The sequence below is a fragment of the Micropterus salmoides genome, unplaced genomic scaffold (genome assembly GCF_014851395.1).
Source record: "Micropterus salmoides isolate LMB-PRFRI ecotype aquatic unplaced genomic scaffold, ASM1485139v1 Ms_hic_scaffold_21, whole genome shotgun sequence".
Lineage (NCBI taxonomy): Eukaryota > Metazoa > Chordata > Actinopteri > Centrarchiformes > Centrarchidae > Micropterus > Micropterus salmoides.
Window position 1 is genome coordinate 20777791 of NW_024041262.1, and position 20991 is coordinate 20798781.

Consider the following 20991-nt stretch of genomic DNA (forward strand, 5'->3'; position numbering starts at 1 on the left):
GTGATTTTAGCAAATAAAAGCCTGGGCTATTAATCAAAGTTTTATGGTATTATGAGCAAAACCAAAAAAACGTGGTCATACAAAACACAACATTTTTTGTATGCCAAGTATCACCTGTGGCTTTTTACTGTTCAGGCTATGCTGTGTGATTACATAATGACGGACTGAAGACTTGGGTGGCAGTTAAGATTCAGGAAATTCAGTCTGAATAATAGTCATTGGAGACCAGCAAGAGCTCTTTTTTAAATTTCAAGTATTAAGAGCAGAAGCTGAAAGCACGGACACAATTACTCTGACTACAGAGTAGTGAGACATGACAGCAAGTCTAAATCTAGGGTGCATGGTAATAATGTCACATCTTCATAATGCTACAGAGCACATTACAATAGTGTAGAGACAGTTACATTAGGTGCTATATAATGCATGCATATTCAGAGCAGCCATTAGTGATGGAGAAAATTCTTTTGATATGTCAATTTGCCAACATGGCCATAACCAGCTGACCACATGAATGCACATAATCTGGTTTTAATTAATCCTGCCTCTAGCAAGCTATAGGCTCTCCTCAAATGGCAGGATGGAAAGCCTAACAGATTTAACATTCTATGTGCCATTTTAAAACAAATTACATCCACTATAATATAAAAAAGTAATATGCTGTACAGATTGTAAAGCCCTATGAGACCATCTTACCATTTGGGGCTAAATAGGTAAACTTCCCTATTCAAGTTTTTGAGAATGTGAGACACACCCAAGGCCTCAGGAAAGCCTTGGTGTGTGTCGGTAACCATTTTGTTTTCCAGCAACGATGCCCTTGCCCCAAAAGCTTCTCGGTTTGAATCAAATTAGCATTCAGTGTTGGCTGACGGGCAAGCCATAAACAGGGCTGCTTTTGTTAATTATCCACGGATCTCAGCATTACAAAGAGTGTTCCCACTTGCCTTTGGCTAAGTTACCTTCAGATAGAGAGGGCAAACTTGAGTTTCGGGGGGGGGGGGGATCAGTAAACAAAAATACATACATATCATCTTTTCCTCAATATTCTCACCCGCCTTGAAAAGACACACTGCTCTCTACTTGTTCAACGTTTAGCTACCGTGAAACCTGTAATGTCCATAGAGGACATCTTTAGGTGTTTTTTTTAATCTCAAGCAAAGTGGTTAGGAGTTATCTTTGTATCCACATGTACAATTATCTCTAAGGAACTTAAAAGGAGGCAGGCCAAAACAAAAAATGCTAAATAACTTAAATTTCAGCTCAACAGAAAACAACAGGCCATTTCATGAAATTATGTATTCACCTATCTGTTGTTGCCACACATCAGAACACTTTTTCAGTCATAATACTTTTACTTTTACATATGATAATGGGTAATTTGAGCTGTTCAAATAAACAAAAAACATTTGGGCTAAGGTCTGGCAATATTCAGTAGATTACATCTATCGTATAGGCATGCAAACCTCTGGCCTCAATCTGCTAATGTTCAGCAGTGCAAAGGGTTGATGACAAGCAGAAAGGGCCACTTCTAAAATGAGTGCATCTTCAGCAACCCATTATCACCGTCCACAATCAGCTTCAGTATGACACTAGTGCCAGAGGAACAGTTTGTCCTCTAGACATATGGGGGCCTGTAGACTGACTGCCTCCATTCACTGATACCTCTACAATGCATGCTGGAGGTGCTGACATGCCACTATCTGTTGCAGTGGGAAAGCAAGTCCAGAACGGTCAAAGGAAACTGAAATTGAGACACTGACAGCACCATTACTGTTACACACAGCTCAAGAAGCTGTTTTCTGTACAGACTGTTATTCTAAGACAAATTCTGGTATGGACCTAACCTGTTAACCATAAATATTCAGACTCTGCCCTTTAACCTGCAGAAATCACTGCCACAAGCAGTAATAAATAAGACAGAAAACAGATACATCCGATGGAGTGTCCTAGTTGGTTTAACAACATTTACTCAGCTTGCATGAGGTCAGCCAAATGCAGTGTGAGATGTAGAAAGGTTCACTGGTTCTAGACAGTGCTAAGGTGGGTGGTTTCCCCACTCTGACTCAAGTCTCAACGGTGACTGCATCTTGCCGTATTGGTCACTGAAGCCCATAGTCACAGTGTTTTGTTAAAAACTAAAGGCTAATCAGGGAGGTGAAGAAGGGGAGCTCTACCTGCACATCTTTATTGTGGTGAGGTGTGGTTGCCCAAACATGCTGACGCATTGAAAGCTCAGAGAGACACTGTGAGTGAGTAGTCGTGTGTCTCTTAAGTGTGATCTTCACAAAAGATGTTGTGGACAACCCCAACGAGGAACCACGTATTCCTTTTCTTTTCATGTAAGGATACCTCTATTTGCGTATAAAGGCTTGAGTATACTTGGTTCAAAAATAATATGTGGCTGAAGCGAAACGGGTCATGTGCTTATTATATGTTGATACAATACTGGATATATTGTATGTGTTGCACTCTTAAAATAACCTCTAAGACACTGAAGCAAAAATTAAGACATGCCAATCAATTTGTTTAGGGAAAGTGACCATTTTTTACCTTAATGCTACCTAGAGTTAGCGATGTGGCCATGTAAGGGGAAGGGTGTAGTTGAGGTTGGGAGTCATGGAGTAAAAAACATTAGCAACCAGAACTGGCTTTAATACACCTTGTGTCATCTCTGATCGCCAGGTCAGTGGATGACAAACCAATGGAGTTTAATTTAAGAAGGATACAGCTACCGTATGAATATGGAATATTACTGTTATTAGCAATCGTAATAATCTGTCTCATACAAGTTTAATTTTATGTAAGTTATGGTATCATTTTTGGAGTCTCTGAGCGTTGACTTATAGTATTATAGCTTGTCTCATTTGACACAAATGTATGTTGAATTGAAGAAAAATAATAAAAAAAAACAACTTGCTTTACTTCTTTCCAGTATGTCTCTAAATTCACTCTGTTGGACTCATTAAATTTGATAAGGCAGATTTTATTGATAGCATGAGGAGAGCTGGTATTTTAGGGTTTCACATCAGTAGGAAAGCTGTGCTGCTTAAAATCAACACCCTTTAAGTACTTCATTAGACTGCTGCTGGTCCCTGCCAACACTCTTATAAATGAATTGCCTCTAGCTCCAAATCCATCCACTTTGTTTGTTCAGCTCTTCTAAAACACAATTTCTGCAGTCAATAGCTACATCAGAGACACCTTGTTTTTGAAAAACTCTACTGGATTTAACATTATCAGAACCAGGACTTTTCTGCACTATTTTGGAACTGGTTCTTAATACACCATGCTTGTGTAAATCAAAGACAATTCCTTGTGCACACACAACACATTAAATTAAACTGATATAATGAATAAATATGCAATTTAACTGCAACATTGAAGCCAAATTATTTTAAAAGAATGGTATATTAAAACACAAGCAATCAAATCAACATTACAGACATTAATGGGAACCAGAATAGTATTAACATCCTTGTATCTATCCCTAACTAACACTAACTGACTAATGCTGCCTGGCAACAGTTTTTGCTCTTGCTTCCCCCTCAGGCATTATCTTGAGGGTATATAATAGATGGATTTACCCTTCATGACTTTATCAGAGGAAAGCATCTGTCTCCCATCTGAGGCTGCAAAGATCCATTTGTACAGTTTGAAATGTACTAGCACCCCGTGGCCGACAAAGACAAAAGCCTTTAAAGAAATTAACTATTAAACAGGGCTGTCTAGTTAAATATTCATTTTAATCCAGTACCAAAAGAGAGATACCCATCGAGTCCTTTTCGTGCCATCTTTCTAGGCAATTAAAAAGGAATTTTCATCCCTTCTCCCAGGCTGAACTGACAGCTTGGTGGACACCATCAAAAGAAAAAAACTCAAAACTATTCGATGTCAAAGATCAGCTTGCTCTTTTGTTTTAACTAAGCTGTTGAAAAACAAGATCTTAGGAGCAGCATCTGCTCTAAGGAAGGGATCTCATTTTTTGTTAAATTGACTGTTTGGCTAAGCCCCTGATGTGTTTGACCTTTAACTCTTAAAAGCAGCCAACAAAAATGCACAAAACATAATCCTTTGACAGAAAAAAACACTTTTGAACAGTCAATTACACAACATAGCCAGTGGAACTAATGTGACAAGAACTGATACTTTTACAACTCCATCCAAGATATCTTTGAAGCTTTCCATGCAAGAAAAACAAATACAGTACGCCTTCAATATAAGGGTTATTTTGGAGGTATCCACTGCAATTCATCAAATGGACTCTGGTATGAGAATGGTTGGGGGTAATTCTTCAGCAGAATGAAAATAAATTGCACAAAAAGGATAGCAATGTCATCATGCTAGAGGTATTCCATAGCACCCGTTGAAACCATATCTTCTGTCACTACTTCTCAGCAGGGAACAGACACAAATTCAGTGGTGGACGAGTTTCACTGTCTTTGAAGACCGCAGTGGTTGGTGAGGTTTTAGCGGCTATGAGGTCTTGTTACAACTAATGACCCTCTCAAGAGGTACTATGTTATGTGAGGTACCCCAAACTACAATCAGAGGAGCCCTATCCTGGAAAATTATTGTGGCAGCAGCCTTGACTGGTGGGGCAAAGCAATCTGCCGCCAAATCAGCCTGAGGTACACTACTACCACCTACTGCGCTGCTAGTCATCTAGAGAGTTATACAGATTTAAATATGAAACACATATACAAATAAGCACAGCAAAATTCTTGTTATGATGTCCCAAAACAGCTTATGCCTGCACAATGTTCACGACATGCTCACTTTGTGTCACAGTATATTGTTTGTGATTATGCTCCCTTTACATGCAAATTAGATTTAAAAATGCACTGGAAGATAATACAAAAGTAGAAGACATTTTAAGTAAGACTTATTATTGATTGGCTTTTTTTTTTTTTTTTTACAAACAAGACTTAGGGGCTTTCAAAAAGATGCCATGTTGACATGAAAAATGGAAGACTGTTAAATAAAGGGCTCCAATTACCACATTGTTCATCTGATGGGGATGTAAATAGCCTCAAATTAAAGCTGAATTTAGTAGACAATGTTTAATTTGAAATCAAATGTGCTGCAGAGCCACAACAATAAATATGTCACAGCCCTAATACTTCATACCCAATACTGACAGCACTATAATATACACATTACCTAATTTTACTGTGCTGGTGTTACCCAATTTGACCAAGTGTGATTTATGGAATTACACCAAGGTCGACTTGTAAATTTGCATTAGTACATTTTAAAAACCCGTACAGATTACACTAGTTACACTAGATATAGATCATGGGAGATTCAATATGTAAAATAACATGAGGGAATTTCTAGGCTCAATTCAGATCACATTTCAGGTGGCAGCACACCAATCAGACCTCCAAATGTGTGGATAAACATAATATCACGGTCGTTGTAAACACTATAAAGATGGTAGAGATAAAGTCCTCAACTGATGCAATAAGCCAGCATTGTAATGGCATGTGCTTGAATCAATAGATTCATTAGTCATTAGATTCTGGGGAGCTTGACAATGCTTTTTAAGATGAAAGCATGAGCTTCCACTTATATAGTGACTTTATGGTGACACTGCATTGTGTATTAAGATTTAAATAAAATCACAGTGCTATCAATTTGAATCAATTTCCATTCTTCTGCTTAATAAAAGCTTCTACAAGTAGCTGTAGAAATATCTAAATCCTTGTCAAAAATGCTCATTACTACGCTTTTTTTTTTAATACAGGGTTGTTGTACTACAAAATGTCATCCCATCATAGTTTACATTCAAAGAACTAGGGCTGTGCTATATGATATCTATCGTTTGACGATAGAAAAACGTCTATCGTTTACAATTATGCTCGTTTATTTAATTGTGTGGCAAATTCGACACTTTACCATAATATTTTGGTGAGGGAATAGCGCTATGCACCGCGGTAAAGTTAGTTTTACGTTGGAATTCAACATCCATTGACTGTCCAATGTAAAACTAATGTTTAACTTGAAACTAACTTCACCATGGTCCGTTCTTCCACACATGCCGGTGTAGCGGGGAAGAAATTTGCATTAAAAATAATAGACAAGCCACAAAACACTATCCAGCAATGCCAGCAGTGTCAGCTGTGATGTGTGTGTCAGTCAGGTAACAGTTAATGACATACAGACATACAGATTACTTTCTAGTTCACCAAGACATTCTGTTGTTGTGATGTTAGCTGTAGTAGCAGGAGAGTTGTGAGTGTCACTATCAGGAGCTGCTGTGCTGACTGGGACCGTCTGGTCCTCTCATGTTAGCTTTGCAGCTGCAAGTAGTGTCAGTTTGCTAATCAACAACCTACCTAAAATTTGTTATATTAGTTGCTGTGTTGTTGTTCACTCTATCATGGTATTTTTCATGGTGTTGGATTTCTCCAGAATCGCTTACCCCACCTTTATAATGCAGAGAAATGTCCAGAGTTTCTGTTGAAAATGCCATGTTTCACTGAATTTACAAAAAATGTGCTGTATCGGGATGTGTATCTTTATTGGGATATGAAATATCCTATATCGGGATATTAATTTTTTGTCATATCGCACAGCCCTACAAGGGAAAGAATTTTACGTTTAAAAAAAAAAAAAAAGAAGTTTCATTTGACCTTGGTTAAATCCTTAGAAACTTCTGTGAATTTTAATAAACTCAAGTATTTCACCATTTAAAAAGGTTTAAAAAAGTTAATCAAATACATTATCATAATGTACTGACAAATGTCTGCATAACCTATCCCCATGCAGTCGTGTACCCATACATGCTAAGAGTCTGACCAAGATGTACACAGCAGACATGCAAGAGGGTATGCATAATGCATGCCTGCACAGGACAAGAGAGAAGGGCGTAGCTTGAAGTGGTAGGATTGGATGGGCTAGGGGCTTGTGGGGGCTCGCTTATGCGTGCCAGCCTCAGAAAGCTTACCACAGGAGAGAGACAGACACAAAAGAAAACTCACTGTCATGGTCACCAAGGCAGAAATGACATTAAGCAGCCACAAAACAAGCCAGCTTGAATTTTCATCAAAACAAACACGCGAGCTGACATGGTGTGACTTACACTATAGCCGCTGTCAAAACAGTCAAGCAGTACTTATTTGACAGTAAAAGGCCATATCAGGTCTTTTTACACTGCTGAGGACCTCAAACTTCCCCAGGGTATTTTAGAATCCAGCCTGAAACTCTCGTCTGACCCAATTATCCAATTAGCTGAAGTAGTGGCCAGACTGGAAGGTGATGACGGCTGGAACACCTGTGGAGGTTGAGCCTGGTGTGGGGCCTACAGGTCCTGAAGACCAGACCAAAAAGCAGTTTTCTACTTAGGTTAGCCAGGATTCTTTCCCAGAGGGACATAAGGAACCCTGTAGTGAAACCTTTGGTGAGACTTTGAGCTGGCTGAGCTATTTCAGAGTATTACCCTGTTCAGCTGAACACCTCTACACAGGATTTAATAGCAAGAAAGAGGTGTAAGCAAGACAACATCCTAAGAAAAGTTCATAATTGCCAACCCATGAGAGCTACTTGAACTGGAAGCTCAAATAATTACATCCCTTTGCTGCTGGAGCTGTCGTCTCTGATTGTAAGACAGACATGACAGCATTAAGTCTTTTGACTGTGGTTAGAAACTCTAGACAGTGAAATGCCTTTGTTACGTGACTCCAAGTGCTTACACCCTTCCGTCAGTTTCCTAAATAGAGTAACATTTTAAAAAGAAACCACAACATTTCTGTTTGCCCTACGGGCACTTCCCAATGGGACAAAGAGCAGCCTTGACTTTTGACAGCTCCACTGAAGGTCTGGCTGCCACTTCCAACAGCCAAAGCATTTTTCTCTCCCTCAAGGCATTTTCCTCCTTTACTCAAGGTAATTGGACAGTTGTAGATACAGAGCATTAAGAGATTAGGGCCGAGCATCAGAATCCATAGGAAGGGTATTTCTCTGCTTGATTTGTTTGTCAGGCTTTTGTTTGGTATTTCATATAAAATGGCATCTAGCTTTGATCACAGCTAACCACACTAATTGTGAAGCACCAGTTTTTCAAGATGAAAGAAAAAATAAAATATAACCTGGCAGTAGATCTGAAGGCAGGATGCTTGCCTTCTCCATTCCACTCTTTCTTTTCAGGATTATGAAAAGCAAATGGATAGCCAAAGTGTTGAGATCAGTTACACACAGGTGAGGGTGTGTCTTTGACAAAGAGAGCCGACAGAGTGCGTTAGTCCATCACAAAGAAGTGCAGAGTTCCACCACAGTAGCAGTGCAACAGACAATTATGTGTCACACATGACATCCCCTGTGCCTCCGTGTGTATAATTACACGGAGGAAAATGACATTCTTCTCCAAACAAAGCAACACCAACAACTACTGTTACATCTTATGTAGAAAGGCACATACTTTCCATACCGGACAAGCAGGGGGAGGCAAGTCACTACCAACTACAAACAAGTTTACTTTCCTAATGATGTTTATCCTTTTAATCACCTTTAAATGAAAGATGTGACTTGTCTGATAACCTACTTCAAAGTCAGTCTAAGGTGGCTAATTTGTCTGAAACAATAATCCCATCTCTTGCCAATTAAGACTATGGTAACATGCAAAATGTGAATCTGACTAGTGTGAAGGTTCTGGCTCCCATGCCAGGTAAAAGCCACAAAAAAGCAGTTCTTAGCCTCAAACAGAGTAAGCACCGATGAATTTCAGGCTAAAACACACAAAGCCATTTGTGAAAACAGAGAGAAATGTTGAAGTAATATTCCACCAGGATCTCTTTCAATTCACTGTATATTTATCTACAGAAACCATGTGAAGCATTCTCAAAATACCATACATTCTACCATAAGACACTTTTACCCACAAAGTATAATCCAGTAACTCTTTAGACAACCACAAAAGCCTCATATAAGCTGCTGTAAATCATTACTATCCGGAGGGTCCATGTATACAATCAAATATCAAAATGTTTCATGACTTCACACAGTTTTACGACTGGTCTATACTGGTTATATACATTAAAAAAAACATTTAAAAATGCTATGACAGTGAACATGAATGTCATTATGGACTAGAACTTGAAAGGTGAAGACAAGAAGATTTAAAATTTTTGTTTCGAAAAATGCTAAAATTGACCTACTTTTCTAAAAATGTGTTAAATGAAAATATCTAAACTTCACACACACAAATTCATTTAATTTGCAACTACAATTCTGCACATCTGCTCTGAGCTTCACTTTTGCCCATGCTTCACCTTCACTGTAGGTCTGAAACTAAACATGACTGGAGGAGGCCGAGAGAGAGGCACTGAAAGGCAAATAACATTGTTTGAATGAAATATGAAGCCATGTTGTATCCTATCCTCAGGCTGGGTTAGTTAAGAAAATGAAGACTGACAGGACTGATGTGAGGGTGGGCCCACAGATAAAGGGACACCCAGGGTACGAACACTGGCCTTCGCCTCTTACATCACTCAACACTCTGAACGTCTTGGAGATGGAGTCTGGGCTACTCTCAGCAGACTGAGCAGAGGGGGACATTTTTCAAATACCTGAAGGGTATTTACACACCTGCTCAGTGTGACGTTGAGGTGCACAGAGGAGTTGGAGCACAGCTCTGTGCAGGCCACTGAAGAGACAATACAATTTTAACCTGAGCGATGGACTGATTGACACTAGTCACACCTGACCACCAAAACAAAACTGTGTTAACATTTTCACATCGTATCCATAGATGTAACCCCTTGAGGTGACAAACAGGAGGGGTTAGACTGTGCCTATATTATAACAGAAAACAAGTTAGGGCGCAGGACGTGTTTACTTGACTTGGTAGTTCACTTTATTATTGTTGTAAAACAATGAAGGCAGCAGCTGGAACGTAGGTAGCAGGGCTGAACGATTTATTGCATTTGCGATTTTCTCATCGCAAAGGCTGTGATTACAATCTGGTCACATGACACGCGAGAGTAAACCAGTCTGCAGAGGAAGCATAAACTTTGCACCTTACGCCATACCTTGACTTGTTGTTGTAAAATGGCCTTAAGCTTGGCAGAAGCTGACACTACAGAAATTTAGTGTCACACAGGGAATGAAAGTAGTGGTTGTGGTGGGTGAAATCTTCGGCCCATCCGCGCTTTGGCGGACAGGACAAATGCACCTTACTACACGATTACCTTACTGTAGTAAGTAAGCTCAGGAACTATCTATGTAACGGCGTTTCAAACCAAACCCACAAATCCGAAAGAGGCCCAGTCTGTCCCGAGTTACTACCAATGCGCTGCTTCCCTGCTAAGCATTATTTTCCAAAGTCAGCCCTAGTTGGTAGGCTGTTGAGGGTAGGCTTGGTGGGAGGTGGATGGGGGCGTTGGACATGCAGTGTAATGAAAGCCTTTGCCAAATTACAGGCCAAAGACACTACTAAGCTGAGTTCAATCTAGGGCTGAGGGACAGGTCACCTATTATACTAATATTTGTAAGTCACGGAGCAAATTCCTATGTACGTCAACAAATAGACAGCAGAAGGTGGCTCCATATTCCATTATAGCTTCAAAAAAAGCTTTGAGCAGGGAAATAATAACAGCATTACAGCCAGCTCAATGAATTTTTGAGATGCGTAGCAAAAGAGGAATGCAGAATGGATAAAAAGGAGGGATATACTGGCTCTTTCAGCATTTTCTAGAGCACAGGCATCACTATGAGGACAACCGTGGATGTCGGTCAACATGCATGTTCATGTTTGTATAACATGTCAACCAAATAATCTATCATGCATTAAAAGACCAATAGATCTCTTTCCAGCACTGAGTCCTCAACACTTTCGTTCCAAAAAGGATATTGGTATTAAAAAACAAACAGATTTAAGACCAGAAACATCTGTACTGTTTACTGCAATTCTTGAAACAATTACACAAGCCATGTGTTTAATATTTTTAGCTTCATGGAATCTTTGTAGTTTGGATAAATAAGCTTCAGTTAATAATTCAATTTACACATGGTTTATTAGATCCACCTGTGTAATCCTACAGTAACTCCTTTTTGAAGCTTATAATGTTCAGTTTTTGTTGACAATGGCCCTGTTTCAGAAAGCAGGTTTAACAAACTGAATCTAACCCTGAACTGTGTTGACTAAACCTCAGATGGAAAACCAAGTTTTCAGCTCTGAATTAAGCTCGTGGGTGGTGAATGAAAAAGGCTATCATCAACGGAGCGCCAATGCTATGATTCACCAAGGCTAAAGGTAAATCAAAGGAGAGAGCATCTATTTTAATCCAGTGGATTTAGAGATATTAATGCATGTGTACGCGGGCCGTTCACATTTATCTTTTAAAAAAAGAGCTTGAGTCAGACTGGGGAAAAGTGTCAATAAGTTAACACCAAAAAGTTTTATTTAGTGTTGTCAGTTAATGAGGTGGTATTATGCTTTTTGGCTTTTCCCCTCTCCTTTATTGAGTTATATCTCTTTTTTTGTGCATGTAACAGGTTTGCAAAGTGAAAAAGCCCAAAGTCCAGCCCAAAGGGAGTTCCCATCTCCCACAGAAAACTCTGCTCTGAACACTTGTAAACAGCTGGTTTGTAGTCCAGCCCTTCACTTCCTTTACTTGTGACGTCACAATGAAAACGCGTCATAAAGCTTGCCAAGCGGCTAGCGGGGTCAGGCACGTCCTCAAACCAAGCTAGTCTGAGCGGAGGCCCTTTGGCTCAACTCGCCTTTGTTTGGTTTTCCATTGTAGAAATGTTGTACCTGTACCTGCTTCCAGGTACTTTTTTTCTTATCACCTCACCGCCGTCAAGGTTCCAAGCGAGCTGAGGGAAACTAAAATGTAACATGAAAACACGACAGAGAGAATCGTCACTATTCACTGCCAGCAACAGAAAGTTTTATATTTTACAGGTTTCGTCTGGAATTTCATCACTAAATCCGCTTCTGAGAAGTTTTGAGGTTAGAAATCAACTGTGTAGATTTCGAATATTGACAGTTTACGAGAAGTGATGGCGGAACAAAAATGTGCTTGAATATTTTCGGAGTTGAGGAGCTCCGGTGATGCCTGCGCCAACCCGCGGGAGGAGAGTGAGCGGCCGGCCAGCCGCCCGCTCACAGAGCCCTCTGCTCCCACCGTCACACAAACCGCTGCAGCAACAACGGCAGAGGAAAACACAGCTGGAAGGTTTTCATACCGCTTATCTGTCTTTACATTCTCAGTAATGTTGAAACGTTTTAACTTAAAAAAGAGAAAGCTGTGTGGATCGCTGATGTGTGTGTCGCATTGAACATTACGTCGTGGCAGTCGTGTGTGGCGCCGCTATGACGACAAGCTAACGTTATCTGCAATGGAAAACGGAGCAGGGCCGAGTAGAGTCGAGTCTATCGATTTGCGCTATGGTAGCATTTTTTGGCAAGGCAGCACAGATCGTCAGAACACCGGCAGCAGTTCAACGTTTAGTCCTAAAAGACGATGCAACTCCGACTCTGTTTGGGCCTGGAAATTCACAATCACAACCTGTAAGTATGCTTTTAAGGGTTGTGAATTATATTTAAAATAAACACGGCAATGTAACTTCACAGACTGTTCAAGTGCGGAGTTGTTGTAAACGTTGGCTAACACAGCTAAAGTTATAACTATAATGCTAATGTTACACCTGATGTGAAAGCTACTGAGCAAACATTCAAATTGTTTGGCCAATTTTTATTTAGTTGAAATATGGTGATTTTTGATGTGGAACAATGATGTTGTGTGGTTGTGGACTTGTGAGTAACTTATACCATCTGCTAGGTTACGGTCGCAGTCTGAAGCGGCTTTGATTTGGATCACACTACCTTGTTTCTTACGACCCGCCCTTCTCTGCTTCTGATTGGCTAGTAGTCCTTACCTGGGAACTGCGCATGTGCAACTCCCAACAAAGATTTTGTACAAGTAAGATGCATCACTCTGTAGCTCAAGAGCGGCACGTACAACACACAGGGTAAAAAGAGGAGCTGCAGCAATGTGCAGTATGAGAAAAATATGGTGTTTTTTGAAAATTAAACCATGTAACCATTTTGAAAATCAAACCATGTTCTGGTAAAACCCCTAAATAAGATTTTGAACCTGAAAATGAGCATAATACCACCTCTTTAAGTCATCATTTATCTTACATTTTTACATTTTAAATATATTTGTTCAGTTTTAATCTAATGGGGAAAAAACACAAGGGCCAGCTACCGAAGATAAAAATATAGTTGAAGATGTATACAGAGCTCAAAGACAAAGAAACATGATGTCAGCTCAAAATCTGATCCAGTAATTATGTGTTAAACAAAGTCAGTGAAATGCAGTTAACACAGTCAGAGTTAACGCACTTTTTTTTTAAACTCTATCTTCAAGATTTTGCATCTGCACCACAATCCTGCTCACTCAAATATTAACATTTAATCATAATCAAATAAATATAGGAATTATAAGGGCTGCACAATTCATCAAAATATTATCGGAATAGCAGTATTGTCAAGTGCAACATCCAAATTGCAGAAGCTGCGATTTTTTTAATAAAATGCTGACAAAACAGCATTATAAATACTGTACTGCTGCAGTGCCACGGCCTACAAATCTTGTTCTGCAGGTGGAAGAAAACATGTCTGTTTGATACAAACCCCAACAAATGTCACATCATCATGATTTTAATTGTTTTTTCAGTGAAAATTAAAATTGTGATGCAAAAATGATAATTCCCACTAATCGTGATTCATATTGAAATTTGTATCTGTCAATATGATTTTGTTGCCATTTGGTGCAGCCCTAGGAATTATGTTCAATCAGTGCGACCAATCCTCATGAGTAACAGAGATAATTACTCATTGATCCTAAGTGTCTAAAGCTTCATACTATTTTTTTCAATTTAAACTGAGATTACACATTATGTTTGCTTTAACAAACTGACAGCTGTCTTGTGTGCACAGTCAGTGTTATAAAAAAAAGGACATGCCGAGGTTTTATTCTGAACTGAGGGTGACTTGGTGCTGTGTAATATCTGAATGTGAGGGCAAAAACATGACTGACACTGCATAAAAGCAGAGGCTTTAGACAGTCCTGCGTAACAAACAAATTTCTAACCAGGATTCTGACATACAGTAAACCCCCATTAACTAATGCGCTTTGATATGGACTAACTCAATGACGAACAGCGCGTCTGGCTCTGTAAGAGGGAGGATTCTGAGAGAAACTTTGTAGAAAGTTTGTAGAAGAACACCTGCCAGCGAGCAGGTCAGGTTCAGGAGTCAGTTACCACGAGAAGTTACCTCTCTTTCTGGAACAGAAAACCCAGAGGTTCCCTCATCTCAGGGTTAACTTACCAGGGTTTTCACTAAACCCACTTTCTTAAACAGGGCCCATGTGTTGATTAAATCCCATTGCCAAACAGTGAATGTTAAAAAACATTAATCACACATTATCAGATTTTGACATTTGGAGTGCTGTGATTAGGCCTTTATGTGTGTGCAAAGAGCCAAATACAAAACACACACTCACACATACTGAAATAGACTTGCTGAGGGGTAACTGACCTGGTTGATTGAATTGGCAGTACAAGAGGCAAGGCCTGTTCCCAGACACGCCACGAAGAAGATGACAGGGTCAAAGGGCACAGGAGCCATTGCATAGCCAGCTGCTGCAGTCGTAACCACCAGTGCTGAAACCACCAAGCAGGAACAACAGAACAAATTAAAACAAATTTCAGTGTCCTTCTTAAGGTATTACTTCTTGAAGTAACAGGTAAATACCACTGCAGATGCAATGTTTTGTTCCTGTATTGATTCCATACACTCTTTCTATTTATCTGAAAACAAATTACCATCAGTCATTAAATTACTATCCATAGGTTATCCAGCTGACAGCATGTCTCTGTGTGGTCAACAAATCAGTTCTATTTAATCGGGATGCACCAAAATGAAAATTCTTGGAATATAATTTAAAAATTAAATAGTCAAAATGTGCTTTTTACTCAGTGTTACCCAATGGATTTGGAGAGACTATAGTGGGTGGGTCCAAGGCCTGAGAGGGCCCGGTACAGTAAATTACATGTGTCCATTAATCTTTTTTCCTTATTGTATGGACACCTTATTTTGCAAACTGGACGTTGTCACATTTGTATCCACGCTAAATCCATCAATTTCGACCCAATTTGATAAATAATGTTGTATGTGGTTCTCGTATCACGTGCATGAAGACTTCATAGCCTCTCTTCAGGTAGGACTCTCATACTGCAATACTTTTCTTTGTAAAAAGAGAAAATAACAGGATAAAGTCTCTAAGTGACAGAAACACTCAAACTTCTAATCTGTATATGGTAAATAAGCAGGTACTTTTGTATATGTAGCAATGACTATATCTCCGTATTTGCATCATGTATCTGTCTTATTTAGCAAGGCATGTATTCTGGGTAATTATTTTGTGTATCAACTTCAGTCTGTGCATATTATGCGACAAAATCAAGATGTACTGTGTACTCTACCTGTGAGTTTGATTTTGGCAAGCCTGGCATAGATATCTGGCAAGTCAGACACGTCAACCTTCAGCTGCTTCCATTGTCTGTCTAGACGTGCCTCCCTTGCCTGATCCGTCTCCATCTGGACATGTGGAGTCTCATCTGAAGTAACAACAGTACTGGACACAGAATCTTTCTGTGCTGTTGCATCTTCTGCAGCGGAGTTCAAGTTGTATAGCTCAGGCTGTGCCTTACTGGTGACATCCTCTGGCTGTGGAATACTTTCTGTGACCACAGGATCAATAGTTGGTATTCTCTGCAACTGTCTTTCAAGGCTGTCATCTCTCTCATCCACAATGGCCAAGACAGGAGCCTGTTTCGGGATGGCACGTTGGTGAAGCTCACTGTTGTTCTTTGCAACATACTGAAGGGGAAACAGGTGGACAATGTGATTATGTTATGACAACAAAACTGAATGCATATACAACAAAAATCACCTTCAATGTGTTAAGAAAAAAATGCATTGAAAACGAGGAAAACAAAATGTTTGAGCTGAAATGAAAAATAAATTAGATATCAGGCGCAGGGAAAGTTACCTGCCGTTTCAGGAAGCTGAGATGCTGGTATGTCAGCCAATTTGATGGATCTCTTCTGTGCAGCTGAATAAGGCTGCGAGCAGTCTGGTTACATCGGGGAAGAATTTGAACTAATTTCTGTTTCACACTTAAACCAACCAAACCTACAAGAAATACAATTTTTAGTCATTAAAATAGATTATGGTTGGGTTAAAATATGTCGTTCATAAAAAATATACAGATAACACACATGACAAAAACTAAAAACAAATAATGAATGCATTACATGGAACTATAAACAGCATGTATCACAAACAACATGTTATCGATCTAACCAAACACTTAAAAGTTATTTCTATGATGGTCATGATAACAAAGATTGCTGAGACCACTTTGTGCCTGCAGTGTAGTATCAGTATCATGATAATACAGCTCTACTCTTCCCCATTGTCTCACTAAGCCTTTGTGAGACTTAGTATGAGTATGCTTTGCATACACTCTGTTGCTAGCTTATGGTGAACATTTCACTAAAATGAAAGCAGAATAATATTACCTTGCAATAAATCGTACTTTCATGAGGGCTATAATGTAACTTTTATTGAGACTGTTTTACAAAGGTGTTGACTCAACTTTATGGTCCTTGGGGCAATTCGTTATACTGAGAGGTGTTCCTAAAATGGTATACACCACCCATTTACACGAATGAGGGTAGACTCAAATATTAACAATACCCCAGAAACGTTTTAACATAATCTAGACAAACATTATAGGAATGTGTTGCCAACAGCGTCCTTACTATAACAGACCTCTACATGCACATAATAATATTGATGATAATAATAATTTCGTCCTGCATCCTTTGCATTCTGCTCACTGCACTATTTGTCAATCTGTCTATATTGATTTTGTTTTTGTTTATAGTGTGTATTTGTGTTCTGTATACTGTAGCCTGTGTTTCATTTTATTATTGTGTTATTGTCTGAGTAAGCACATCGTGAGCAATGTACAATCCTGAGTCAAATTCCTCGTATGTGTCCACATACCTGGCAACTAAATCTTATTCTGATTCTGACCTGTCGCGTAGCTAATATAACAGTTAAAATCTCACATCAACATTGTTTTGTAGCGTTAACATTTCAATACAACAGCTCACACACTGCCATTATAAAACCAGGCAGTAATTAGCTAATCTTGGTCTCTGAATACGCGGTTGACTTCTATTTAAGGTCACAGCTAGCCTCCTGCAAAACATATCAGGTGCCATCCAGATAGCTATAACATTATGGTAAGCTAGCACGCTAGCTTCCGTCTTAGCTTCAAAGGCTGTTTTTAGCGGGTGCGAACTTAAAAATGACTTTCAAATGTTACGGCACGTTAGACGCAATACGACATACTCTCCTGTATTACCTGACAGTCTGCTACATGGCGTTTTATACATGTTCTCCAATCATAAAGCCGGCTCTCGTTTCGACCTCTTCACATGCAGCATGCCGCCATTTTGACCCCGTTAGGTAAAGACAATCACTTCCGGGGTACAAAACGTCAAGCGCTCTGTGAATAGATGTGCAAGAACATTAAGGCTGGTAAAACTGTCAACATACGGTCCTCTTTTAATATCTTTACATAACATAGACTACTCCTGGCAAACTAATTATTATTTGTGTCTTCTTCTTCATATTTCTATGCCTTTCTGTAACGTTGTATTTCTCTATGTCGCGTGTGCACTTTATTCCTCTTTTTGTAATAAAGATTTAAGGAAAAAATATAGATATACAAGTAATGCTATGTGAATATATGTTTATCTCATGGATTTATGATATATCTATGGTCTATATAACACCATTTTAAAAAGTAGAAAAAATGATATTTTCCTGACACAAATGTGTAGGCTGTATCACTTTACCAGATAATAATATGATAAATGCCTTAAATTATGTCTACTGCTTCTAATATAAACGAAATTTAGGTTTGATTTACAATCATATTCAATAATTACACTGTATTGTATACAGTAACATAATATAATATAATTTCACAGACTTATAAATTGTATTGTATTTTTGTGATGTTTTCCATTAGACATTATACTTTGTCTTTTTCAATGGTTTCATTTGGGTTTATGTTTTACTGGCTACATAACACTGTAAATATTCATGTTCAGTGTTTTTTCACTGTATATATTTTGGCGTGTCAGTAAGAAAACCAGGTGTATATAATAAAATTAATGATGGCTGGATTCCATTTAGCTGCTTCAGTTTCCAGACCCTGGTATTTTGCTTGCTGGGTTAGGGTTTCCCCCAGGAAATTGTTAGGCAGAGGTGGCAATAAGCCACCATTACTCGGATGCATCCAATTCTCATATAAGTATGAAGATGACAGACTAGCCACATTTGTTAAATATGTGACATTTGTGTGAAATAGTGCATCTGCTCTTTCTCACTGAAGGCTAACATTTAATTTCATAAAGGTACATTTATTTCTTGCGATGGTGGTCTTCATTTCAGGCAATGTGACTCTGAGAAAACCCTGCTTTTTCCCATCCCAAACACTTGTGTCAGCAGTATGTTACTATAATGATTTGATAATATAGTTTCAAGAAAGAGCAAATGTATTTCCGGCAAGGCGTCTTGCTTAATGATTTTTTAACGCCTAAAGAATGGTGTAAAGTATGGTGGAATTAAAGTAAATTAATTAAACCTGTAACGAAATGTGTTTACTTGTAAGAAACAAGAGGTCAGGTTACCAGAAGAACTGTGTGACTCACTAATAAATCTGAGTTGAAGATGGCTTTAATTTAATTCAAAATTGCTGTCTAATTCGATGTCTGGCATTTTGCCTCCTGCCCTTGTGTGTCCTCTGACTAGTCCTGCCGTTTGGCCTTTTATTTATGTGTATGATCATCTTGTTGGCCCCGGCTGCCACAGCCAACAAGATGGAAACCTTCTGATTAATAGCCTCTGCAGTGCTTTCACTTTGTAGCCTTGCTTTATTGAAACAAAGATAATAAAACAGTATGATTGTCTGTTTCAGTACAGTGTTTCATTTCCTTGAACAATAACATTTTACTGAGCCAGGGGGACGATTATTATGCTGCTCTGATTGTAGAGATCATATTCAATATAAAGAAGAAAACATTCCTGGTTTATTTATTTGCCAATTAAATTTAAGTAATCTGATTTAGCAATTGCCGTGTACTGTACTAGCGTGTCTCATTATTCAGTATTTAATATACACAGATGATTTGTTTTATGAATGGGCATGATGCAAATATCCTTTACAATCACGTGTTGTCTATGAACTGCAATCCAGCTGAGCATCCAATTCTCCCCATTCATCTCATTCATTCCACTCTACTGCCAGCTCTTCCTTACCCGGTAAGATTACATGGTGCAATCTCCATGCCCCATCAAGATGCAGGGACTGATGAATGCCAACAATACACACAAGGCCATCCCAGATCCAGCACAAGAGCACCTTTAGTACAGGAGATAACCATTATGTGCTGTTCTACAAGATCTCATTCCCCACTGACCCAGTCAACCTCTTCATGTTTGGTTTTAATGTGAGTGCTGAAAAGGAGGTTTATTGCTTGGTTTTACAATGTACTATTTATTTCAAGGGTACTATTACATTTATATACAATTTCAGTGTTCTATGTTTGCTTCATTTTGCTTCTCAAGGGCTGCAGAAATACAGTTTCTGATGGTAGGATCAAGCGTGCCAAGTTTATGGCTGTGTAGGGCACTGAGTCAAACCATAATCTTTTGTATAGCAATCTGTAGGCTACCACTGAAGATGACTGACATCCTTAACAGAATGTCTGGGACCTCACATTAACAAACAAGTTCATTCAGGAGTATGCCGTTCCTCTGGACTAGAATGGAATAACATTTGTTTATTGAATCAAGGACTACATTATACCTTGCCAATGAATGTGAGTTGGACTAGCTCAGGGTAATCAATTCTAATCATCTAGCCATCCTTATCCACTGCGTGACCATTGGCCTGGCAGCTCGGGCTAACTCATTTTGACTATATAATTTGGTGTTTTATTCATGTGTTCATTACTTGGATATCTTTAATTTCAATGTGGAAAATACAATTTGTTTGAGGTTTGTGGTTAAAATACCATAAGACATACTGTCACCTTGTTATCTAGGATTTGGTGAGTTGTTCTCTTAAAGTCAGGAAGCTCTACTTGTATAGATAATTGCACGATGCACTCCAGTGAGTAAAGACAAAGCCTACATGCTTTTAATGCCTTCTATCCATAAGGTGGACCAAAAGACAAGACCTAAAGAACAGATGGACAGAATGGGAGTGGAATTGCTCAGTAACAATAGGAGGAGTTTGTGAGGTCTGTTCAACCCAAAGGCCTTTCAAAGGATCTTTACAGTTATTCTTGCTCTGGTGGTGGTCTCAGTATGAGGGCTCTTTATCACGCTGCTTTCACTGCATCTTGAAAAAATAAAATGGCTGTAAACATCCTCTCAAGAGAGAAACAAAGACACAAAAGGACTCAAGGCTTGTATTGTGTGAGGGTGATGACATAGTTTATCAGAGTAAAAGCAGGCTGATGTCAGTCCGGGAATGCAAGACATGTAGTGGTATCTAATTTCAGGATGCGTTTTGTATTTTGGATCACAGCAAAATTTAACTTGACAGGTAAACAATAGCAGACTTTTAATGTGTTTAGGCTTAGAATATCTCTGATAAATTAGCTTAAAATAAAAAAGTAACATTTATTGAATTACATTGCACCATATGTGAAGCATTCTAATCATGGGATTGAAGAACGTAGTAATACATAGATATGGGCCTGGGTTGTTTTTCCTCACCAAATAACTAATGGTCACTTAAAATGCTTTGTTATATTAACCAAACTGTTTCAAAATAGCATATTTGACTGTGCAGATGTCAGTAAGATTGATGGGTTAGCACAGTGTTA

At 38.9% G+C, this 20991-nt stretch overlaps 1 protein-coding gene across 1 annotated transcript in view; it reads right to left on the minus strand.

Annotated features, from left to right (window-relative positions):
* Positions 1 to 17566, minus strand: part of LOC119916060 (protoheme IX farnesyltransferase, mitochondrial) — a 36467-nt gene extending 18901 nt beyond the window's left edge. Inside the window, exons 1-4 of the mRNA XM_038735930.1 lie at positions 17451 to 17566; positions 16065 to 16207; positions 15496 to 15892; positions 14549 to 14673 (exon numbers count right to left, since the gene is read on the minus strand). Coding sequence (XP_038591858.1) covers positions 14549 to 14673; positions 15496 to 15892; positions 16065 to 16207; positions 17451 to 17481 — 696 coding nt within the window. The 5' untranslated portion in view covers positions 17482 to 17566. The remainder of the gene's footprint in view (positions 1 to 14548; positions 14674 to 15495; positions 15893 to 16064; positions 16208 to 17450) is intronic.
* Between the last annotated feature and the right edge of the window lie 3425 nt (positions 17567 to 20991).